This window comes from Balaenoptera physalus (genome assembly GCF_965194825.1).
Source record: "Balaenoptera physalus genome assembly, chromosome: 11".
NCBI lineage: Eukaryota > Metazoa > Chordata > Mammalia > Artiodactyla > Balaenopteridae > Balaenoptera > Balaenoptera physalus.
Window position 1 is genome coordinate 77,924,921 of NC_138896.1, and position 26,627 is coordinate 77,951,547.

Genomic DNA, 26,627 nt, shown 5'->3' on the forward strand with positions numbered 1-26,627 from the left:
TTCACTGAAAAAGAATTGTGATAGATTACCAACATGCTTTGGGTATGTGTGACCAGGTGGTGGCACTGCTCAGGTCTGTGCAATCCATGAAATAACATTATTTCTTTATAATTTAACAAATCATGAATCTATGATTTTTAGCTAGAACAAAATAAGTCCTCTCCTCACCCCTCTCTTTATCTCTCTCACACAAGAACAGAATATAAATAAAATGAGGGAAAATCAGGATTAGGATTACAGAAAATTATAATATAAATGAAATCTGTTGTGGTCAGCACTCTTCTCAGGGGGTAGAGCCCCGGATCATATGCAGTTGTAGTTGACAGCACAGTATATAGTTGATTCCACCTATGAAACTGATTTATCTGAAAATAAAGCTAAAAAAACTTTCAACTCTACATGCCTTAACAAAGATGATGTTTATAGTAAAAACAAACAAACAAACAAACCTGTTTTGTGCTAACTTCTACAAATTATCAGAGTAGAAACTTCATGTGGGAGTAGGGTACTGAGAGAGGAATTTGAATGAAATTAACATCAATGGAATGGTATTTAATAGGAAGGACGACATGGCAGGGTCTATATACACCTACTTCATTCAATAAAAATAGATTGATAATGATAAAATTATCTCAGTCTATAAATATTGAATAGGCAGTTGCTTTAAATAGCTTTCAGGCTATCACTACCATGAGGTAAATTTTAAATAAATATTTTATGCAGACAATAACAGAAAAAGGCTTTTCTAAGGGGAACATAGTTACAGGGTAAAAAATATTCTTCCATAAAAATATGCCTTTGGCTTCTTTTATAACCATAAACTCAATAAAAATGGAAAGTGACGCAATCTAACACACATGAGAACTGAGGCTGGGGAAGGTCTGTCTCCGTGATGGCAAGAAGAAAAGCCTATCGGAATTACATCACATGGTTTATATGAAGTCCATGTGGACATCAGGCACACTTCATCTCGTCTGAAAATTCCTCCACCACTTATGCCTGTGACACAACTTACACCCTGAAAAAACTACTTTGCCAAAGAAAACAGCTTCTTATTCACTGCAGATATGGCCCTCATGTCTAGAAAGTGATATGCTTATTATCATGCAGTTTGGGTTGTGAGGTTTGTAATCCATCAGAGGTTAATAAGAAAATGTGTTACATATTCACAATAAAGGAGGAGATCTAAGACAGCAGAGTGGCATCTTTGGCAAACTCTGAAAACAGAGGGAGTGGCTAATGTAGAAGTACTGGGATCAGTAGATGAAAAATGTGTGAAACTAGGAACAAAGCCTTGTATAGAACAGGGGATGCCATCACTCTTTCCCTACTAGAAAAACAATTATTTATATGGTACATTCCATTCTTAAAGTCTTAACAGTGCTCCTGAAGGTAACTCATGCTTTCCACTGCCTCTTAGATTTTGCCCTCACAGTCTGATTCCTCTATGCCTTGGGAGTAGGGGGTAGAAACTGGAGTTTCGAACAGGGGAGAGTTGCACAGCTAGGAAGGTCTCCCAGAGTCTCAGTGCTCAGGGACAACCTGCATGTGCCAAAGGGCTTGCAAGATGCACGGATTTCAATCCTGGCTGACTATGTCTGGTATCCCTGCCTTTGCACAAGCTGAGATTCCAAACTCTGCTTTTACATTTTTTGCAATTCACCTTCCACTATTCCAAAAATGTTATGTCATGTTTATTCTATGATGTCATATTTATAAAAGCAATTTAGGTCTTCACTGCTACTTAATTTAATCACAAAGCTTTCAAGAGGACCTACCAGTCCCAGCCATCTGCTCAACATCAAACTGGAGGCGCATGCCATTTCACATGCTACTTAAAATACTTTCTTTCCCTCCAGCTACATTCTTTATTCATTTTAATAATTAATGCAAGCAGCACTCCCTTTTCATACCACAACATTGTTTCCATGTCAAATTTTCATTGAAACATTTAAAATTATCTATTTCAACTTATTTCTATTTCTGAAAATGAGTCTGTACATAAGAATTATTATTATTAGCTGCCTTTATTATCTATTTGGAGCAAATAGTTGCATATTGAGATTGAGATTGATTGAGATCATGCCCTGTTAATGAAGAGGAATCAAATGCTGAGTCAATTTTATCACCAATGGGTCATAAAAATAATTTTCAGCTAAAACTTCAAAAATATAAGCAAATGAGAACATAGATATTATAGGAGCTATTTTTTATGATTAGGTTGACTTTTTAAACCTTTTTTCAATTTAAAAAAATAATAAGCTTCCAAGTAATCATGATAGAAAACATTTAGACCTCTATTAAAGAAATGCTCAGATTAAAGAGCACCTCCAAGCCTGGCACCTTTATAAACAGTGATCAGCCTGAAGGTGCCTCTCCAAAGGACCTGGTGAAAGAAAAGTTCTCTGGGGCACTCAAAAGCTTTCTACGTATTCACTACAAGCCGCAAGAAGAAGTAACAATATTTAGCTGCAAATTCAGGTTTGGTTTCCAAAGAGTTCCACTGCCCTTCTTGTGCAGCATTTCATAAGAATTTCTGAAACGTTCGTCTACCATGACCCTTCGAGTCTTTATGAACTATTAAAACAACAGTTTCTAAAGTCAACTGTCCCTGCCTCAAACCTAGCATTTTCTGCCAGACAGGATCCAAAGTCACCTTATGATTTCCATTTCTATCACTGCTTCAGTAAACCCAATGAGTTTAACAACTACATTTCCATTTCCCGTGTATGTTTTAGAGCCTCTAGATTTTTGCAATTTAAATCTAGTATTTCTTTTCTCTTTTGGAAAAGCCTATCATTTCATATAGACTTAAGTTCTTCCTACTTCCTTATCTGTGTGGAGTTGGGGGTGGAATGGTATTTTCACTTATCCTTCTAGGTTTGCTCAGACATTGATTTGAGTCTGCATTCTTCACCAGACCTGTCAATGTAGTCTTACCAATCTGATTATTTAGACAAAAAAAAAACGCTAACACTAAACTTACACAACTTGCATTACTCCAGCCAGAAATGGACTCTCCTCCCATCAAATCTTCAGGGTAGTATTTTGAGTACATTTCTTACCTTCCCAACTAAGTGGTCAGTATTGGGAAATGGGAAATACTTTAAACGTGCACCACTTTTAGTGCCCCTTTGGGGACCACAGAGCTCAAAATCCAATATTGAAAGCTTTATCCATATAACTGAACAAACAAAAGAATTCAAGAGACTCCAATGGTGACACTAAACAGTTTTCTTGTCAATGTGTGTAACCAACTATTGTAAAAATTAACTCCTCGGATATGTGTGATGATGTTGACAAGCAACATATTCCTATAAGCTTTGTAGAAAAGTTATCCAAATAGGCTACAATGGACCATGAACTATGAGAGCAATCCAATTTTAGAGGATATCAGTCTATGCCTCTAAAATTTAACAAGTTCCATGATAAATTATTTACCCGACTAGAATCAGTTCACACAGCCTAAGGGATCTCACAAAGCACAAAACACAAGCACTCAGGACTAAATGCTTAGCAATAACTACGTCTTAATAGACTTGCTCAACCATACCCAGGCTTAAATAAGGAATCACACTACCCTCTCAAAAGTAGGAAAGGTAAGAAAAAAAAGCAACTGAAGTAATGATACGAGGTATAAGCAATAAATGTTACAGCTCAATCCAATAAAAACATTCTTTCAATGGAGAAAATATTAAAAACTAACTCTTACTAGTACTTTTTAGGTAATGTTCTTACCAGTCTATAAGGGATATCTGCATGATATTATAAGAAATCATTTTTATTCATATTTCTTAGAAATCCATTTTTTCCCTGTTAGTCAAGTTAAATATAACATTTATATTACTATTATTATAATAATTATTATTATATTTGGTTATATGTCTTCAATAATAATGGATATTGTTATTAGCTACTTTTTTGAGCCAGGTGCTTTAACTACATTATTTCATTTAACACTTTGAGTCACCCTCTAAGATTTACATTGTTGCCCCCACTTTACAGAAGAGGAAAATGTGGCTGAGTGACTTAAGTCACTCCTCAAGGCCATGGGGCTAAAGGGCAGGCTAGAGATTTGCCAGAGTCTGCTTTAGTCTTCAGCTTGCACTCTTTTCACCTAACTCTATTTCTCTCCTCAAACATCCTTCTGACCTAACCACTTTGGGAACCCTTGAAACCATTAAACGTTAAAACTAGCTCAAGGATTGAGAAGACTATGGGCTAATAAAGGTCATGACCTGCTTGCTGAAGACCATATACATGTTTTATTCACCTGGGCACAATCTACGGTGAGGGGCAGAGTTAACAAATTTCATTGCCTTTTCAGTTGTAGAAGTGGCTTGAACTATCTCCCACTGCTGAATGACAGGACAGGGTGGGGAGGAAAAGTTTCAGCCAAAACAATAATTTCCCCCAAACTTCATGCGTTCACTCATATCTGTGCATCTGGTCTTCATTCCTAGAGTGATCTGGTCATTGTCTGCAGGCCACCCTACTACTGTGCTTGCTGCACATCAGCTCAACTCTCTATGAGGGAAGGACTGCAATAAAGAAACCAGAAGGGAGGACTGAGCAGGGAAACCCGTTCTCCATTTTGTGGCCATCCCTGAAAGGAAGGGGTTATATTCAAATACACTGGACATTCTTCTTATCTCTGCTCCTTGATATAAATTTTTAGTCACAATCTCAACTTCAACTTACAGATGGAAGCTGGCAGAAGTAAGCATAGTTTTTGTTTTTGTTTTTTTCCTAGAGAAACACACACACACACACATACAAACACACACACACACACACACACATACAAACACACACAGTGAAGCAGACGCTAGATGTTATTTCCGCTCTATAATTTTGAAAACTCTCTGCAATGACTATGCATGTATTTCACAACTGATAAAAATCGTAACCATCATTTAAGCATTTTTCCTCTCAACTCCCACTGCTTTCTCACAGAAGTCTGTATCACTCTTAACTCTGTAGTATTTTATAAAGCAACAAACAGTAGTAAAACCTAGAACAAGAACAGGGGTATTTAAGAGCAAGTGGTAGAAAAAATAAGAAAAAAAAATTTTTAACTGGTGTGATTATTGTCTTCAGAAAGAAAATAGCTTAAATAGAGGAATAAATAAAAGCATCTCAAAGTCTCAAAAGGCCTATTAGGCTGTTCGTAAATTTAATAATTATGCATATATAAAAATAATAGATTTTCAGATGATTGGTCCATTTGCAATCTAAGGTTTCATTTTGAAAAATACAAGCCAAATTCTTTAAAACTGGCAATACTGATATAAAATAATGGAACAGATTACTCTAACAATATTTCATAAATATTCCACACCAACAGATAACAGTAATAATAACAACACTCTCAACAACAATGCCTGACATTTATTGAATGCGTTTTAGAGATCACTCAAAGGACTAAGTGCTTTAAATGCATAATCTCCTGGAATTGTCAAAGCAACCCAACAATGAAGGTATTCTCTTTTTCTTATCCATATTTCATGGATGAAGAAACTGAGGATTACAGAGGTTGAATAATTTCAGCATTGGGACTCAAAATCAGTTCTGTCTTAAATACTACATTAAAACCAAAATGTCTTCATACCATTGAAATCAGTTAAACTGGCTTCCAAGATCAACAACTTTGAAGACAATCACCTTCCAGGGATGGGCCAAAAATTGGTCAATGATTGAAATTTTTAAAAATAGCAAACTTATGAAAACTCAAAATATTTGGAAGAGAGAGGACTATTAAAAATAAATGTTAATTTCCATGAAAGAGGGACACCAAACAACTCATTAGGAAATCCTGAACCCCTCAGTAAGTAGAAATTCCACCAAAAGCTTTCCCTGGTTTCTTTCTGGAATCCATGCTTCTGAACTAAAAATCTTCTTCATTCTTCTTTATTGTCCATATATTTCATATATCACATAAAGCAGATTATGTGGGTATTTGGGGAAAGCATGTATTTAAACCATAACTTTCCAGTCACACTAAGAATATAAAAGTTTATAATTGTGGACCATACCTTGGTTTTCATGAACTTGGAGTGACTTTTGTAAACCTCTATTTGTTTTATCTCTTCTTCGCGGTCCTCAGTGTTCAGCACACCATTGGCTTTTAACATCTGGATCTCATCCTCAAGATCCCTTATGTTTCGCTCCAATGAAGCGATTTTTGTGTCCTGTTGGTAAAAAAAAAAAAAGAAAAAAGAAAAGAGAAAGAAAATTGTTTTTTTAATATTATCAAAACAGAATTTCAGAAAGCAGTTTCAGTAGTAATACATTAATCATGGTGTAGACATAGCCCTGAATTCAGAACAATTTATTTTTTTCACTTCTGAAGATCACTTGTGAGATTTTTTTTAAGCTCCTAATAAACAGCATATGTCAATACAATACAGAGAGTTACCTAGATATGTTTGTCTCATATCTGGGAATCAAATTACCAAAGCAATAGTGATAAAAGTGATCTAAAGTATTAGAAAACAAAAACGTCATTTAAATAGATGAATTTGTAATTTCAGATATAGTTTACCAGTGTATATTTTTGAGTCTACTTGCAAATACAAAAACGGTTTGTTCATGTGTGTATTCTGTGGCTGGTTTTATAAGGCATGCTTGGAATTTGACTGTGAAAGAGAAGGAAATTAAAATCTACTAATGGGGAAAAGGATTCTCATCTAAAATACAGACATAAGTGAAATTAAATAACTGAATCAGACTTAGTATGACTGATACACTAAATATTGAAAATTTATAGCAACTGGAAATAATATATCACATCATGATTTATTTGGCAAGCAGTCAGCTGACTGCGTGACAAAAAGCATTACTACCTTGAAGGGCATTTCTAACCCACTGATTTACAGAGTTAAAAAACTAGAAATATTACACTGAAATGTGGGATTAATTGAGGAAAAACCATAGAGAATTTTTTTTAAAAAGGAAATGACAGACTCCAAACACAAGATAGAGCGTAATAAGAAATGATGCATTAGAAAGTAGAGAAGAGAGAACTCTTATAGAGGAAAAAAACATTTCTTCAAACCTCAGGTATTAGACTCAAATCAGTCCTTGGAATGAAACACACTGAAAGTTTGACTTCAAGTTTCCTGACTGTCACCATCTACCTGACATTTTATTGCGCAGATTCAAGGAGCTTATATTACATTTGTAATTGAAATTTAATAAAAAATGAGCCACCAATGCATTTTTTTTTTACCAATTCATTTTTTAGAATCTAAAAGACTAAAGAGTTCCAGAAGTAAAGACAATGAATGGGGCATTCTATTTATAACAACTCATAGAAAAAGCTTTTCAACAAATATGTCTGTCCTGATTTTGTGGCTATTTTCTATTTTATTTTCCTATATTATATGCCCAATGGCATGTTTCCTGTGGCAACATGATAATCATTATTATTATCATTGACATCGCCATCACTGTTAAAAGAGAAAAAGTGAGAAGCAGCAACAGCTGCTTATCGAGCTCCACTGTGTGCCCATATCTGGGTGCTCTAAGTGCTGAAGACACTTTTATTAATTCTCAGGAAAACCCCCAGGAAGATGAAAGAAAACAATTCTGAAATTTGCAAGACTATTATGGAATGTTACATTCTGTAGTATTTCATTTTACTTTAAAAATAATATTTATTGTATTTTTTTCAGTTATAAAAGTATAATAATATACTTTAAATTCACAGTAAATGGAGAAAAATCTCCCCTATTTCTACCATCCAGTGATAACTATCATGTTTTTATGCATCGCCGGCCAGTCCTTTCCTATTTTAGCTGCATATCTGGAAATCTTGTATACTGACAATTTGAGCGAGGAGAATGTTATGGACTGAATGTCAACGTGCCTCCAAAATTTATATGTTGAAGCACTAACCCCTAATGTAATTATATTTGGAGATGAGGCCTTTGGGAGGTAATCAGGATTAGATGGGGTCATGAAAATGGAGCCCTCATGATGGGATTAGCGCCCTCATAAGAAGAGATACCAGAGAGCTTGTTCTCTCTCTCTGCCATGTGAGAACACAGCAAGAAGGTAGTCATCTGCAAGCCAGGAATAGAGCTCTCACAGGAATCCAACCATGTTGCCACCCTGATCTCAGACTTCCAGCCTACAGAACTGTGAGAAAATAAATTTCTGTTTTTTAAACCACCCAGTCTGTGGTATTTTGTTATAGCAGGCCAAGCTGACGAATGTAGGGAGTCTTCCTTAGTGACTCATTTGAGTTCTAAGCTGTGATAACTGTAGATAAAAAGAGCAGCAATAATGAGAAGGCTATGGGGGGAAAAAAAAAAAAACTTCCAGAAGTTCATAAGAGCCTTCATAAATAAATGAGTCATTTTAAATCAAGATTTTTTCTGACTATAAAATTGACATGCTCATTATAGAAAACTTGAAAAGCCACATAGATAATTATGATGCCCACCCCGATCACATCACTCCAATCTACCCACTAGTAACAATTTTATTTATCCCCAAGAAGGCCTTAAGACTACATGATTTCGTTAAAACATAGTAAAAGACAGATCTCTATTAAAACTAATCAATATAATATAGATTTCCCCTCTTTATTGAGATACAATCTTTCAGCATTTACAAATATCTAAGTGCAATCTTTACAAGAGTTAACTGTAAATTAAGGGTGAAAGGGCCAACATTCCTTTCCTTTTTTTTTTTGAAATTCTCATAATTTTAATGGTCAATAGCTTCTGGTTGGCTCTGGATGGTACAGGTAAACAACATACTTAACGACACCCCCCGCCCCCAACCAGGCGCGTTCACATCCCCTCTGTAGCATTGCTTCCATCACATCCTGCTGCCTGGTCGGACTTCCACAGCCTCAGGCCCCCGTGGGTTACGGAAATCCACATCTTAGTGTGATGAGCTAAAAAAAAAAACCCTGGTACACTTGTGATCTGTTATTTCTTTAAAATAACAAACGTGAAGCCAGATGCCTACCCGGGCTCCGCTGCCTCACAGAGCAGCATGGGTGCTATGCCACCTCGCGGGCCGGGCTGCCTGCTCCCCCTACTCCGCCCCGATCATACAGCGCAGAGCTCGTAAATCTTCTTTACATAGTACACCAGGGCCGCCAGTGCTATCGCGTTGTGCCGTCTCTTTCTGTGCAAGTCGTCCTTCAGGACCAGCACCACCCGGGAGGAGGAGGTGAGTGTGTGCAGGGGCAGCCGGGACAGACTGCAGGCGTCGTACTCCACCAGGTACTTGCAGCAGGGGTCGAAGTGCCAGAAGATGCCGTAGAGGGTGCAGCAGGCCAGGCTCAGCATGCCCGTGGGCAGGGAGATATAGTGGGAGTAATCCAGGGGCAGCGCCAGCGGGGTGAAGAGGCAGGCGGTGTCCGCCAGCACGGTGGTCTTGTGCAGGCAGTTGCCCACGGTGATCCAGCGGCCAAAATCTCCTGAGATTTCAGATTCAAGTCTAAAGTAACTATATTTACATGTATATACGTATGTATATATACATGTATAAATATGTTGTGTACTGCAATACGCTTTGTAGTCCCATATTTTACACCTTAAATTCTTGATAGCGTTTGTTAAAATTTCAGGTCTCAATCATGTAGGCAACGGGAAAAGAAACCCTCGGCTTTCCTCTCAGTCAATTTCTAAGGCTTTACGTTAGCAATGACCACAACTGCCAACTTCTAAATGGGTTAAAAAGGAGCTTTTCACTGAACTTCTAAAAATTACATACTGCTAAAGAAAGATCAGAATGGAGTTAGAAACATAGAAAATCCTATTGACCTATACATATCCGAGTTAAAATTTCACCAAATGGTGAAACACATTTTAAAAATAATATTTTAACTTTTACTAATTTTCTTAAATTAACCAGCCTTTGTATTTCCTCCCAAACTTATTTTCCTTTAGCCACAGATGTCCCAAAATACCAAAAAAAAAAAAAAAAAAAAAGGAAAGAAAAAAAGAAGATGAAAGAAAGAAAAATGGGTATTGTGGAAGTCACTTTAATAAGGATCTATTTCTTCTGTCCTTATTTATATTTCTGTTCTTACAATAAGAAGTCAATTTCAAGAACTCATACCTAAAATCATAAGCATAGAGAAAAGGCGATGGGAGAATATCAGTAAGATCTAGGGAGGAGAAGAGATGCAAAATACACAGACATATTAGATGATCTATTGATTCTGCCCAAGAAGATATTCAAAATGCTGAACCAGAGAAAGACATGAGGAAATATAAGCATGAAAAATAAAGGCAAAGAAAATGACTGCCATGGTCACACCTTCTCTACTGCTTCAGTTTGAGGAATTCAGGGAGAATAAATTTTATCTTTTTCTTTTTTTAAAACCTCTAAAACTAAGATAAATGACTAAAAACATATATTTAAGGAGGACTACAGAAGGAAACTATCTCACAAGTCCTGATATGGCTCAATGTTGTACACGGATGTTGCCTTTCAAAATAGATACTAAATGCACATGCTCAATAACTCAAGCACTGGTCCAGAATAGAGAGTAAAAAAACTTAAGACATATGCTGTAACACCCTGAAAAGTGGAGTTTTAGAAGGCAGAGCAACATTTTATTCCCAATCGCCAAAGAATCTTCATCGGAATATCTTTAAATGTTATTTCTAACAGATATTCTAAAATAAGTTATGTAGTGATCTTCAAATACTCATCTAGATTGTGCTTCACAAATAAGCAAGCTCTCAAAGCAGATAACTGTAGGCCTTCCTTAGAGATGGGGTAAGTGAAATACAACATAAAACAGCTTTTCCCAAAGTCCACAGAACACAAATGCTCTGTGAAAAGGGGCTTGCAGGGTCAAATAAGTTTGAGAAATGATTATTGGGGATTCCCAATGCATATTAGCATTAATCACTCTGGGAAGTCCTACAGTAAAGTATTCTATTTACTCTGATTTTTTCCAGTATTATTCCTCTAGAAGTCAATTCTTGGGGGAAAAAAATAGAACTTTAATGATGTTAAGTTCGGGATTATATACTAAAGTGAAGAGTCAAAACAATGATTTGGATTCTTCAAGAGAAAACTTGCCATGATTACCCCCAATTTAAAATAATTGAGGGCTTAAATATCCAGATCACCTTGTCAGCTTCTGTCACTCAAGTCATTTACTGAGAGCCTGCTCTGAGCCCAGAGCAATAAAAGAACGGACACAGACTCCCATGCTCCCTGATTCAGCACTCCATGTCTCAGGTGACATTCTTCAAATAGTCTTGAGATAGGAAAAGCATGAAATTGTTTTGCTTTTATAATATTAACATATTTTGGTTAAAGATTGCAAGAATGTGGGGAAAAAAGTTTCGGGAGGGGCGGGAAATAACAACTTAAGTGTGTTTGCTTCATTCCCCATGAGTAAGAAAAAATATCTGAATTGAGTATCTCTTTAAGTTACTCCTTTCCATATATTCATAAAATAATACTTGTAATAATACTTCATTTTATACATCCAGATTATAACTCCTACTTAAAGATTCATACCCAAGACTATTTTATATCCATCATCCAAAAGATGCAAAATAGGTATCTGATGGGCAAACAATAAATCACTGGAATCGAACCCCTAGCAAACATCTACCCAATGGGCCCAGCTTGCTGATTCTGGAATCAGCCATGAATATTAGCAAGCCAACGAGTGCAGGGATTACAGCAATGAGGATGAAGGTCAGGTGGAAAGACTAAAATAAGTTTATTTTATCTCTGCTTTTATCTTTTTTTTTTTTTTTAATAATCTCTGGATTTTTCTATGACATGTCTGCTATAGTTGATAATAAATTTAGATACAGGAAGTTCTCGCATTCATTCAATAAATATATACTGAGCATCTATTGGGTACCGCTCACCTTGCCAGGTGTGTGAGATACCAGGTGGGTATGAACAAGATTCATGGGCATACCTCTCTACCATGGAGCACAGTCTAGATCCTTGTTATGCAAAGTGTGGTCCACAGACAGCAGCACTGACATCACCTGAGAGCTTTTTAGAAATGCAGTATCTCAGGCCACGACTCAGCCAACTACTGAATCTGAATCTCCACTATCATAAGGTCCTCAGGTGACTTGGGTGTTCTAAATGACTTTAGGTGTCCAACATATACAAGGGACAAGACTGATCAGTACAAAAGAGACTAGGACAACTTTACTGGCCAAGTACATTTAGAAAAACATGAAGCTACTCTCAAGAGCTATCCAACTTGGCATAAGTGTACAGCAACCCTAGGAGTAAACTCTCTGGAGAAACTTTGCCAGTAAAGATGCCTTTACTACCCTTTTTGTGTTTGCCAAACCTTATGTTCCCCTTAAACAGCAAGAAACAGTTTTCAATTCCTCTCTAGGAACTGTGGACACTGAAATGGTGAGTGGGTGGAATATCAAAAAAAGCAGTATCATTTAGTCACAAAAAGTAACAATTACGTTACTGCTGAGTGTCACAATGTGCTTTCCTTTCAAATACAGGAAGAATTACTGGTTTCATTTTAATATCAGGCCAAGAAAGAAAATACAAGCATTTTTTTTACAGAGCATGGAACTCGGTGTGATCACATATCGGTCTACGGACATTAATCAACAAACTTAGGGCCAATTGGTTTAAAGAGAAGACGTGATCTAATGTTCAGGAAACATCCCTACATAATTATATTACACTTTATTTAGAATAAAATTCTAGACTATTATTACTGGATACCACAGAGTCTCTTGAAGGCTTCACTTTTAAAAATCATCTAGTTGTAGTTGCAAACATAACTGAGCAGTCTTTGGTCCAGCTATCTGAGTAATGCCTTGCCTTTGGAAGGATTTACTGTGTGGAATTCACCGTGGTTATGTGAGCCCAAGTTAAGCGCTCCACAAAGAAGTCAACTTGGGCCTAAGGCACATTAGGAGGAAAAACAAAAAACCAAAAACTCTTCTTCTTGGGCCTTTATCAAACTATAAAAAGATGATGACCTAGATTAGAAGATGACATGGGACATGCTGTTTTTTCGTCTTGCTGTTTTTGTGTTTGTCTGTTTATTCAGATGGTATCTAATTCTTTAGAGCAAAATGTACAAGCGCAGAATCAGGTTGGGCTAGTTCAAATTAAAAGCAATTAGGGTGTTTTTGGGTTTTTTTAAAAATAAATTTATTTACTTATTTATTTTTGGCTGCATTGGGTCTTCGTTGCTGCATGCGGGCTTTCTCTAGTTACAGAGAGCGGGGGCTACTCTTCGTTGCGGAGCATGGGCTCTAGGCGCCCAGGCTTCAGTAGTTGTGGCTCACAGGCTCTAGAGCGCAGGCTCAGTAGTTGTGGAGCATGGGCTTTGTTGCTCCACGGCATGTGGGATCTTCCCGAACCAGGGCTCGAACCCGTGTCCCCTGCATTGGCAGGCGGATTCTTAACCACTGTGCCACCAGGGAAGCCCAATTACAGTGTTTTGATGTTTCTTTTCATGGTCTCAATGGCCTACTTCTGACTCATTCTTCATCAAGTCCATGCCCCAGGCATGCATCCTGCTGTCCTGTCTCTGTACACACTACTAATGACACACAGGGAGAAGATATGTCTCTAGTGGTTCTTGCTGGACACTATGTGACCTCTGAGGTTTTGGTCTCCATGTATTAATTTGTTGTTGTTGTTAACAGACTCATGTCTAACAAAAAGAGCTAAAGATAAAACAATGCAACTGACCCTTAGAAAGTCACAAACCTGGATGCAAATCAGTTTTTTATGTCTTTGGGCAAGATACTGAGCTTTCCTGAAATAAGACCGTGCTCAAGAGCATGTTGTGAAAATTACAAGTGATCTGTAATGCATGAAAAGTACCTATCACGGAACTCCCTCAAGAGAATAAAGGGTTGCCGTTATAAGCCAACAGTAGTATAGAAGCCCCTATCCATCCCCCAGTTCGGTAAGGTACACATGTAAAAGACAGTAGCTTCTATTTTTAGTCCACCCTGTTTATCTTCGTGTGTTCCTAACCTTGCTAATCCTATAACCTAAGGTTGTTATGAGACTTAAATGAGTGACAACATGCACACCTTCCAGTGTAATACCTAACACACACTACGTGCTCTCTCCTTCCTTCCTGTTCCCAGCTGTGGCAGTATCTGTTTCTTTTTTGTCTATTTGCTCAACTTCTTCTTCTTTTAGGAACTACATCTCCCCAACTCCCTGTGGTTTTAGTGGGGTTCTCTAGTCTGACCCACAGTGGCAAGCACCATGGATCCTCTGGACGCTGACTGATGCAGGGGTGAATTCATTAAGCCATCCAGGCCAGTCAGAGTTCTTTGAGGGGACTGACACAAAATCAAGGACCTCTCCTTATGTGAGGTTATGAATGATAAGAAAAATACGGGCCTGTGGCTGGTTGTGGCCTTCTGTGATACCATGTATTAAGAATCTGCCTAAATGATGGGGCCCTTATAATATCATTTGAACAGCTAGATACAGCTGTATCTGAATCATCTACTCTCCGTAACATCAAAATCCAGTAGCAGGGTTTCATTCACTTGTAACCAGAAGAGTATAATACACAAGAAACGGTGCGAAAGATAACAAAAAATATAGTTAGATATAATATTTTATAAGAACACAGGCAAGTCAGAAATGGGTAAGGCCAACCACAGAAGAGTCAAGAAATCTCCAGAAAGCACAGGACTCTAATATGGGATATGGAGATAGATAAGAACAAGATTATCAAGAAAATTACATGTTTTCCAGCCAGAAGTAATAATACACGCAAAGTCAAGAGCACTCAATGTGATGTCCAGCACATAATATTTAATTAATATAAGTTGAAGGAATAACAGAACAAGTATGGACCATGTATCAAAGAAGAGTAAGACAGGACTGATTAAAAAGTAGAGATCACTTTTAGTTGCAGTGAAGTAGGAAATGAAAGGAAGATGGGGCTGAATGATAAGCAGTCTTCAGAATCAAGTGAGGAGTTTGTACTTGAATCTGACTGGGAATCATTTACAAGCTGGTAAAAAGAAGGCAATAAGATGGCTTTGGGGAAGTTAATAATAAAAACCAAAGCTAAAATGGAAGTTGTGACAGTAGAAATGATGAGTCATCAGCCTAGTGGTGAAAGAATTCTCAGATACAGTTGAGAATCAAGTATAGAAAAAACAGTGGAGGAATCACCAAAAGAAAGATGGGTAAAAATTGATGGAAATCATGAAAAGTTTGCAGAGAATAAGAGAGTGAAGTTTCAAGAAAGAAAGGGAGTCAAAGAAAGGTTTGAAGACACTAAAGACTAAGAAAAAAAATTAGGATATCACTGGGGACATAAGGGCAGTTTCAATGGAGTTGTGTTATCTTAATTGGAAACTGAATCCCAGTGTTTTAAATCCCAGAGTCAGGGGTGATTGCTGAGTCATTCGACAACAGTACTGCACAGGGCAAGAACCAACCAGAATAGATGCCACCTGGAGCACAGAAACCAGGTCTGGGAAGTCCCTGTGCGGACAGGGGTTAACTCTTTAGTTGCTGGATTTGGGGGGGTCCCAGGGTAAGAGCTAGAGTGCGACAGGTACTCTGAGGGTTTGGGGTAACCATAGAACTATTTCAATATTTTAACAATCAGTATAGCTATACCTATGCCTCTCAGTTGAGTATCAACCCTACATAGAAAGCTGCTGCAATTAATAGTGAGAGTTTCCTATGTTTCCAATGCATGGAAGGGAGCACTGGCTAATCCAAAATCATATCCATGTGCCTGTAAGACAGCCTAATACAGAGCCTCTCCAGTACCAACCTGTGGACTAGGTGCATCACAAACTAGTTTTTTGTGGTTGTTTGTGTGTGTGTGTATGTGTGTGTTTTAACTAACAGTGACTTGGCCTCTAAAGACATTCCCTTTAAGGACAGGGTGACACAAAAATTTGTACCTATTTGCAAGTTCCTTGGGCTGGGGAAAAACACATCAAAAGATTTTTTTTATGCCTACATTTTCTTCCCCATTTATGCTACAATATAAATGCATTTGCATTATCTGAATATACAGACGGGAATAGCACAGGACAGAAGCAAACAATGTTTCTCCATTCTGGTATTAAAAATGGATTAATAACAACATCAGCTAATGTGTATTGATTACTAAGGCAAGCACTGTGCTAGAAAATCTCATTTAATCTTGCCCATAACCCTATGAATTAAGTATTTATTTTACCCACTTTATAGGTCAGGATATCCACAAAAGGGAAATAACTTACCTAAGATTTTCTCTTTTGTTGAAATAACTTTCTGGGCTCAAGAGGGTGCCATATCAACAAACCAAAACTTATAACTTTCATGTCCCTGTAAATGCTCTACTAGACCAGAAACACAGTATACCCAGTCAGCCAATCCCCAAACACTAAACCAACTCTGGGCTCGGTACTTATTCCCTTATTCCTTTTCACCTCAAACAAGGTTGACTATGCCGCCCCAGCCAATCAGATGCTTTCTATTTTTCTCTTCCTTGTTCTCTTTTCCTTATCCTGTAAAAGCTTCCTACCTTCCACCCCATTTTGCAGTTCTCTCCATGAAGACTGCCTGCTTCATGATAACACTTCATGAAGTGTTTGTTTGTATCACAGTAATTATCTTCTCTAATCATTTTTTAAACACCTTTCATAAACTGGAATGATTCCCTCCACATAGCCTTCCCTTGAATAGGAGTGAGAAGGCCACACACTGTGACCTTGCTGTTCCCAGGACAACCTCAGGACAGACTGGCCTCAACGACAGTCAGCCACCTAGAAGCTGGGCTCTTTTGGTCCTTTCTTCCACACAGTACTTTTAGCCTTTAAAGATCACAGAGCAAGGTCAAAAGAAAACAGTGAAGATGTTGGGAAGAGAAGAAAAGGAGGAAGAAATTTCAGAAACTGCTTCCAGATGACAGGGTAGCCCCTCGGTGTGTGCAGCCTGCCCTCCCAAGGCTGGATCCATGTCATCTTTCACAAACATCTGAATACAAAGAATGCTTGAATTCCCAGAAATTCAGTGAAATACTACTTTGCAAAATTGTGAATGCATTTCAGGGAGTAATAACAAGACGGACACCTGACACTTCTATTCTCTTCAACACTCTTTGGAAAAAGATCAGGTGAAGAAGTTCTCCTTACTGGCCTTCCAGCAACCTGAACTTGCTCTTCCAATTCCTTTTAACACTCCCCCAAAGCCCCCAACAGCCCTGGTTTGGGGCCTCATTCTCAGGATCTCCAAAACATACTGCAAATCCTTCTATGTTCAACAAGCTTGTCTCATGGAAAAAGCAACAGGCGGCAGAGGAATTCAGGCCACCCCAAGTCACCAACAAGGCCTGAGGGATGTGGAAAGTGGACCATGCCTTAGGGATGAGGCATGTGACGGCCAGTACACTGTCATTACTGAAACTTGAAGGGGGAGTTCACTTGAGGCCTGTGGTTGACTTCTCAACTCCGCTGGAGCGGGGTGCGCACGTCAATAAGGAAACTGCAATGCCTAAATAAACAATAAGCTGGGAACCTGAGCACCAACAAGGGAGAGGGCAGGGGCTGCTGGCCTGAGCAGAGCTGGCCAAGATGGAGCAAACAAAACAAAGCTTTAAACTTTGCAAGAATGCCATGTCAATTCAGACTCCCCAGGCAGGCCCTCTGAGAGTCCAAATTGCCAGTCACCAAGCCTCCAGACTCAGTAGAATTTTTAAAGCAGGACACTTTGTTCAATCCCTTCATTTGCCAAATGAGAATAGTGAGAGCCAGAGGGGACAAGTGACTTGCCAAGGACCCAACAAAGTCCCTGGGTCATTTATTATACCACAGGCCTACTGGGAGTTGCTATTTTTTTCTCCACTGGTTTCTCATTTCAAAGACACTTTTAAAGTCTTTCCACATGCAAACTGTGTGTGTATTCAGAGCTAAGACTCTGAAGTAAGCTTGTTAAATTCTTTCTCTCTGGTGGTCCTTGCTCAAAGGTACCATCTCTATTTTTTTTTTTTTTAACAGGTAAAATTCAATTTTCAGACTGAAAAGGAAGGGATGGAGGAGCAGAGAATTCCTTGAGCATCTACTGTATGCCAGGCTTTTCCCGTGCCTTAAGCCATTTTAATTCTCACTGCAACTCTGCGCAGCCTGGTATCATGGTCCCATCTCACAGAAGAGAAAGCTGGACTTCAGAGAAGCACTAAGTGGCAGGACCAGATTCTCAATTTCCATAAATAACATAACCTTCTCCACTTTGGAGCCTTTTCAGTTCAGCAAAAGAAACCAGAATAGAAGAAACTTTAAGCCTTTTGATAGATGGTTTTTCTTTCAACAAACTTATTGATGTTTTTCCTAAATTATAATTCCTGATCATCCCTATATAATGAATGCACACTACTGAAAACATAAAAATATAGGGGGGAAAAAGAAGAAAAAAATCCTTTCTAATCTCCCCTTCTAGAATTAGTGTCAACATTTTGGTACGTTTTTTTCCCCAAGCTTTTATTGCACACTGATAAATATAACCTCTTTATATATTATTAAGACTCTAACTACTATACACCTTAGAAATGCATCTCCTAGTTGGTTATTCTATAATTCATTTTATTTTTTAATCTTTGAGTAACCAAAGTTATTGACCCTTTCTTTTATAATATCTTCATTTTTTAATAATGGCTTTATTGATATACAATATATATACCATAAAATTCACTTTTTTAAAGTGTACAATTCAGTGATTTATGCAACCATCACCACGATCTAATTCCAGAATAGTTTCATCACCCCAAATTGTTGTACCTATTAAGCAGTCACTCCTTTTTCTCCTCTCCCCTTAGCTCCCTGCAACCAGTAATCTACTTTCTATCTCTATGGATAGGCCTATACTGGACATTTCATATAAATGGAATCATATAAGATGCCTTCTGCAACTGGCTTCTTTCATTTAGCATGTTTTCAAGGCTCATCAATGTTATAGCATGTATCAGTCCTTCATTTCTTTTCATTGCTGAATAATATTCCACTATAGAGAGATACCATATTTTGTTTATTCATACAAGATAGTGAACATTTGGGTTGCTTTAGGTTTTTGACTATTATTAACAATTATAATATGAACATTTGTGTATAGGTTTTTGTGTGTACACGTTTTCAATTTGTTTGGGTGTATATGGTAACTCTACATTTAACATTTTGAAGAACTGCCAAATAGTTTTCAAAAATGGACTCAACCATTTTAGATTCCTACCATCAATATATGAGGGTCCAGCTTTTCCACATCTTCCCAACACTTGTTATTGTCTGTCTTTTTATCTTAGCCATCCTAGTGGGGGCTAAGTTTTATCTAATTGTGGTTTAGATTTGCATTTCCCTTATGACAAATCACACTGGACATCTTTTCACGTTCTTATTGGCCATTTGCATGTTTCCATTGAAGAAATGCCTATTCAAATCCTTTGCCCAATTTTTAATAGCATTATTTGTCTTTTTATTTTTGAGTTTTTCTTCCTTTATTTTTCAATGAACTTTGTAATTAAAGTATACTACACATAGGAAAGTAGCCAAATCACAGGTTTTCAGCGTGATGAATTATGATAAAGTGAACACGGCTGATTACATACAAACCATATCATAAAATAGAATATTACTTCTACTCCAGAAGCTTCGTTCACGCCCCCTCCCAACCTCCTCACCCTCCCTCCTCCTCCAGATTAACCACTATCCAGACATCTAACACCATTGATTACTTTTGTCTATTTTTGGAACACATATAAACAGAATCATATTGTATGTATTCTTTTGTGTCTGGCTTCTTCCCACACTGTTTTGGAGTTATTCAATTATGTTGTTACATGAAGCAGTAGCTTGGTCCTTCTCATTGCCATATAGCATTTCATTGTGTGACTATTTCACTATTTATTTATCCACTCCACTGTTGATAGCTATTTCATTTGTTTCAAGTTTTTGGTTAGTCCATATGTAATTATGTTTTGTACCTTCTACTTAAATTAGGTCTTGCTTACCATTGTTAGATTTGCTCCTAGATATTTTGGGTTTTTTAATACCATCCTAAATTATATTGTTTTCTAAATTTCATTTCATAATTGTTTGTTACTGGTATGCAGATGATTCATTTTTATATACTGACCAGCTGTTTAAGTTCATTTATTAATCTAGTAGTTTATATATGGATTCATTGAGATTTTTTACGCACAAAATTATGGTGCCTGTGAATAAAAGGGTTTTATTTCTTCCTTGATAATTCTTATACCTAGGATATCCAGAATATTGTTGAGTAGAAGTGATAGTAATAGGCATTCTTGTCTTGTTCCTTATATTATAAGGAAAGCTTTATATATTTTACCATTAAATATGATACTTGCTGTAGCTTTCTTGTAGCTACCTCTTATCAGATTAAAATTCTCTCCTAATCTAAGTTTGATAAAAGCTTTTTTTTTAGCATAAATGAATGTTGCATTTATCAAATGCTTTCTCCGCATTCATTGAAATTAATTTTTCTCCTTTATCCTGTTAATGTGGTAAATAACATTGATTGACATCCAAATATTAGTCCAACCCTGCCTTCCTGGAATAAGCACAACTTGGTCACTGTCACTGCATTCAGTTCACTAGAATATTTTGCACTGATGTTTATGAGAGATTGATTGTAATTTTCCTTTCTTGTAATGGCTTTGTTGGGTATTGATATCAAGGTTATACTGGCCTCATAAAATAAAATGGGAAGTGTTTCCTCTTTTTCTGTTCTCTGGTATAGTTTTTGTATGACTGATATAGTTTTTTCTTCAAATGTCTAGTAAAAAAAATTCATTGAAGAAGCCATCTGGGACTACGGGATTTTTTGTTTGGTTTGTTTTTTAGATATTTTTTTGGTGGTAAGGTTTCAAATCATAGAAACATTTTCTTTAATATACAGGACTACTCAGATATTCTAGATATTCTGTTTCTTCTCATCCAGTTTTGATAAGTTGTATTTTTGAAAGAATTAATCTAAAATTTCAACTTTATTATCACAATGTTGTTAATAAAATCCCCTGATATTTTTAAAGTCAGTAAGATTGATAGTGATGCCCCCTTTCAATCCTGATATTGTTTATTTGTCTGTCTCTATTTTTCTCAATGATTCTGACCAGGAGATCTGTTAATCTCTTCAAAGAATCAGTGTTCAGCTTTTATATTCCCCTGTTGTATATGTTTGGTTTCTATTTCATTAATTTCAGCTTTTATCTCTATTATTTCTTTTCTCCCACATTCTTATGGTTTCATTTGATCTTCCATTGCTTTTTAAATTTAAAAAGTCTTCTCTCAACCAAACTGAATGATTTGCTCTTCCCCAGACACGTCTCATAATTTCCAACCTCCTTGCCTTTGCTGATATGGTTCCCACTGTTTATAAATAATCCCTCTACCCACTATCAAAATCATGCCATTTTTTCAAGGCCCTCCCCAAATGCTATCTCCTCCAAGAAGCATTCCCTGTCCCTCTCTTATTTGATATCCTCTGAGTCTCTGCAGCCCATTTTGCTGTTCTTAGGTCACTATTTAGATCCAGGCTTATGTACTTCCTTCCACTAGCCCCTTAAAGACTGAGCGCTCACTTTTTCTGAAAGGCCCACCATGGTGCTGTATACAATATAGCTGCTTGGTAAGCACTGGTATTTGTAATTCAACTTCAGGAGTTACAGTCCCACAAAATAAACCTGTTTATAGCAGGAATTATCAATTAGCAACTCAAACATTTAGATTCAAACACATATAAGAAGAGTTTGGGCAAAAAAAAAGTCTCACTTTTTTAATCTTCCTTGCTTCTAAATGACAACCATATACCATCCAGAGCTAACATTTAACTTGACATTTTGCTTTTTCTGGCTATCACTTAAAACCCACATTTTTCCCCTTATTTAAGGAAAATAGTTAAAAAAAAAAAAAAAAAACCGTGTCCCATTTAAGTTGAAAGATGAGAAAATGAAGAAATTTCTCAAGAAAAAAGAAAGCTAAAGGATAATTTTTGGTATCATAAGTGGATAGGGCACATCAAAAACACAGGGCTTTGCAAGTTTAAATGAGTTATGCTCCACACTGCTATAAAGGCTTCAGGGCAAGACTTAAAACTCAAGGGAAAAAAACAGGGCATATGTTGGCTGTAGGGTACATATTTGGAGCCCCATGTGCAGGACTGATAACATATACATGTAAAAAGGATGAATCTTGCCTTATAGCACAATGTACAATATTGCCCCTTTCCAAATATATCAAATAGAACTTTCCAGCTCTCATGAACTGCCTCAACCTGTTCTATGATGCAAAACTCAGTGCATAATTTCCAAAGTGTGGAAAGAAAAACTAGTTGAACTGATGGGTCATCTTCAGTAAAAGCAGACTGGAAGAGTAGAGAGTTTAAGAACTTCAGAGAAGAAACCCGTGTTCAAATCTCAGCTGCCAACCTACCAGCTGTACGACCTTGGGCAGGTTGCTCATCTTCTCTAAACCATGGCTTTCTCATCTGTGAAATGGGGCTAATTTTACCTACTCATGGGTTATTATACGTCAGATGCCTTGCACCTGGCTCCACATGTGTGGAGTGGTGTTCGGGCTATAGCTGTCACTGGTGATGCAGGTGGTATTTTTGTTGTTATTGCTGTTATTCTGTTTAGTAGCCACAAAAGGAGTTATGGCTTATTTTTAAGGCCTAAAAGCCATCAAACTGGCTTGATTAGAAAAAACGAGGCTTGACACCAATATGCTACGAACACATCACCTTGGGAGGAGAAACAATGCTGAGTGCAGTGTTTAGACTCAGACAAGTAACAGTTCAAAAGATGGATGAAATAAACCGGGGTAGGCCCTAGAGCCAAAGAAAACATTTCAGCCACTTCATGGTATTCCTGACCAGATCCCAAGACTCAAATTAAATTCACACTGGGCAGTGGGATACTTTCAATGACCAAGGTTTGAATTTGAAATCTCTCTCTTCCTAGCTATGAGATGTTGGGAAAAGTTACCAAGTAGTTCTTGCCTTCTCCGTGTTCCAGTGTATCCCTTCCATGCCTGGTGAAACTGAGTTGACTGAATTTGATCAAACACCAAGTGATCTCTTAAAGGAAAATTAACTCAACTACAGGTCAGTCAACCCCATGCAGAACAGCAGACATCTGCCTGAATACAAAGATAAGCCTTGCTTTTTAGTTTTAAAAGCAAAAGATCAACCTCACCATAGAGTTAGCACCTGAATGCAAAGTCATATTCTTTCATCAATAGCACATCTACAAGGCAGCAATTTGGTCAAGCTCAATCTTGAATTGCTTACTACTCAGTTTCCATGGAAAAGCTCACTGGGGTAAGTGTTACACAAGAACCACCACTCATGACACACGAGTGCAGTGGCTGGTCATGTGACGAGAAACCTAAATAGCTACAATTCTCACTTCAGTTACCACAGAAATATTGTCACATAGTCACATTATGTCCCTAACTTCTTAATCCACTTTAGTTAACAAGTTCACCAGATCAAGTACATTTTCTGCGACTCTTACTAAAACCCTTATGTCACTGATGTATGTCCCATTTGATAAATTCTGCTGAATTCAGTGCTAGCATAAAGTTTGTTTTTCTTAATGAATGTCATTTAATTTATTAAGCAAATGAGAATTAGGGAATTCCATGCTTTTTCTTACAGCCTGAGCTGTTAAATTTGGAGTGAAGGTTTATGCTCCATTCTCAGTAATTATTATTATTATTCTAGGGTTGGTTCGTTTTTTTGCATTTTTTAAAAACACAACTTTCTCCCTGTCTCTTCCTTCTGTGATTATTGGAGATGCTGCAGCCATCTTGTTCAGACAGGCAGAAAGGGGCTGTCTGAAAACAGAGTTCATGTGAAGAACGCTAAAATAAGAGATGGAATGAGAGAAAATGGGGTCTGTTAACATCTTCTGAGCCCCAGGATCAAGCTATGCCTGAAGCAATACCGGTTTTCCCAGTTAAGTGGAAAGGGTACACTCCTTTTAGGCTTTAGCCATTCTGAATTAGATTTTCATTCACTTAGAAGTTTTTTGGTTTTGTTTTTTTTTTTTTTTTTTATAAAGACTGAAATAGAGAGAAAGTCTTTTATTTATTTATTTATGGCTGTGTAGGGTCTTCGTTTCTGTGCGAGGGCTTTCTCTAGTTGTGGCAAGTGGGGGCCACTCTCCATCGCGGTGCGCGGGCCCCTCACTATGGCAGCCTCTCTTGTTGCGGAGCACAGGCTCCAGACGCGCAGGCTCATTAACTGTGGCTCACGGGCCTAGTTGCTCCGCGGCATGTGGGATCTTCCCAGACCAGGGCTCGAACCTGTGTCCCCTGCATTGGCAGGCAGATTCTCAACCACTGCGCCACCAGGGAAGCCCCCACTTAGAAGTTTTAACTAACAAAGAAAAAAATTTTTGAGATTATCTGACAAGTACTGTCACTACTCTAATTCATTTTTGTTTAAAAAAAAAAGGGGGGGGGTGGTGGGGGCACTTCCCTGGTGGCGCAGTGGTTAAGAATCCACCTGCCAATGCAGGGGACATGGGTTCATTCCCCGGTCCAGAAGATCCCACATGTCGCGGAGCAACTAAGCCCGTGCGCCACAACTACTGAGCCTGTTCTATAGAGCCTGTGAGCCACAACTACTGAAGCCCGTGTGCATAGAGCCTGTGCTCTGCAACAAGAGAAGCCACTGCAATGAGAAGCCCACACACCACAACGAAGAGTAGCCCCCGCTCGCCACAACTAGAGAAAGCCCGCGCGCAGCAACGAAGACCCAACGCAGCCAAAAATAAATAAAATTAAAAAAAAAAAAACTGGATAGAGCTTTATGAATGAACCCAAGAAAGTGAAACTTTTATGTCATGTCAAATTTATAATAAAAGTAGGTTAAAAACACATTCTTTCAAAGGAATTAACATTAAAGAAAAAAGAGGAAAAAAGCCTTTTTAACTACCTTTTTATTGACAGTTCTCCATAAGAGCAGAAACGAGAAGCTAAGAATCTTTAGACACAAAAGCAAGAAACAGAGGAACACTGCAACATTTACGAGAAAACTAACTTTTCTGAAAAACACATGCAATGTTCTAAGTGCAAACCTGGAACATACCTGCCAGACCAAACCAAGATCAAAATTAAAACCTGGAGCTTCCTGCAAGAAGATAAATCACAAATAACTTTATTCACTTTGCTTCCTTTTATTTTCATTCAGGTGACTTTAGCCCCCCCTGGTTCAACTGGCTGGCATCAGCTGTGATGGCTGCAAGCGAATTGCCCCCACTTTGGTGTGTGCAGATGGCCCTCCCTGACAGACATATTTTCACAACTCTAAAAGCCCAGAGGGGTACATAGAGATCTACTAGAACTACCAGACTGTGGTTCTAAAAGTGCTTTCATTTGGACAAGATTTCACAGATGTTCACAACAAACACCTTTCTTGAGTTGATGCAAAGTATATTTTTGGAGAAGATGAGGAGTCAGAATTTCACCCTCAGTTTCTCTAAGAAGCAAGGGAAAAGTAGGGGTAAGTTCTAAACCCTTAACTCGTGTCATATCCCTGAAACTAAAGGTCCAAATTACTCTAGGAAGGCTCCTTTTAACTTCAGATTTTGCCAGGGCACTAGATGACATTGATGTTTACCCAGGGTGTTTAAATTAAAATACAACCAATGTCTCAAGTCCCACCCATCAGGTTTAAGGGTCAGTTCTATTTGGTAGTCAACCCTAAGTCTTGTAAAATATGGCTTTCCAATATTCCCTCCAATTTCAGATATAATATACAAAATCAGAAGAGATCACAGGCTCTGTTACAACCTACACACATGGCTGAGGAGATGACCCTCTACCAGCTGCCTCCATAACTCAATTTATGCATGTTAAGTATAGATGCTAATGGGACCCAGACTTCTCCACTGACAAAACAGAAGTCAGTGCTTTGTAAATTAACACGCATCCAAAAGACAATAGAAAAACTCCAGGCTCAGTTCCCTGACAAGTATATAAGTATATTGACTATCAATGTCCTAAAAATAAATGTGTTCTTCTACAAATCAAGATCACTGGCATCCATTTAAAAAAAAAAAAAAACCCTCTGGACTCAATTTACTGATAACATATGGATGTGAATGTGCCCTAAAAATTATATTTTATGCCTTCTCATGTAGATAGCCTAAATGAGTGTTTTATTTACTATTTTTTGTTTTCTAATAAAACATATGATGCTAAAAAATAGTAAGCTATAATCAGAGTTTCTACTTATAAAAGTCACAAAAAAGTACTAATTGTACAGAGACCTTTATCAGGAAAATGCCCACTGCTCTGGGAGAGATGTCATTCCTGGTTTCTCCAAAGGTTTTTGAAACTCAATCTTTACTTCTTTTTTTTTTTTTTTTAAGATAATTTGGAAATAGTTTCATATACATCCTCTTCTATTACTAATTGTGCTGGAACTGGGGAGGTAGGTATGGAGGTGGGTAGAAGGAGGACTAAATGACTCTTTGCAAAAAAAATAAAATAAAATCTTTTGTCTTGCCTTTTTTTCTTTTCTTTTCTTTTAAGCCTTAGCCAAGTTTCAAGTTTGGTTCCAATGTGAAGTGAGGATGAAATCTCAGTTATGAGATTCTACACTCCCCCACAAGTATAGAATGGTAAGTTTAT

General features: G+C 37.6%; 1 protein-coding gene and 1 pseudogene across 5 annotated transcripts in view; both read right to left on the bottom strand.

The window, feature by feature from the left end:
• ERC2 (ELKS/RAB6-interacting/CAST family member 2) overlaps nucleotides 1-26,627 on the bottom strand; it is a 954,807-nt gene that overhangs the window by 649,645 nt on the left and 278,535 nt on the right. For all 4 annotated transcript variants that reach the window (XM_082414434.1, XM_082414435.1, XM_082414436.1 and 1 more), the window contains exon 5: nucleotides 6,036-6,191. In XM_082414434.1, the coding sequence (XP_082270560.1) occupies nucleotides 6,036-6,191 (156 nt within the window). The remainder of the gene's footprint in view (nucleotides 1-6,035; nucleotides 6,192-26,627) is intronic.
• LOC309638147 (transmembrane protein 11, mitochondrial pseudogene) lies at nucleotides 6,162-11,912 on the bottom strand (annotated as a pseudogene). Its single transcript has 2 exons — nucleotides 11,861-11,912; nucleotides 6,162-9,439 (listed from the first exon to the last, which is right to left on the bottom strand). The product of its transcript is annotated as a transmembrane protein 11, mitochondrial pseudogene (transcript).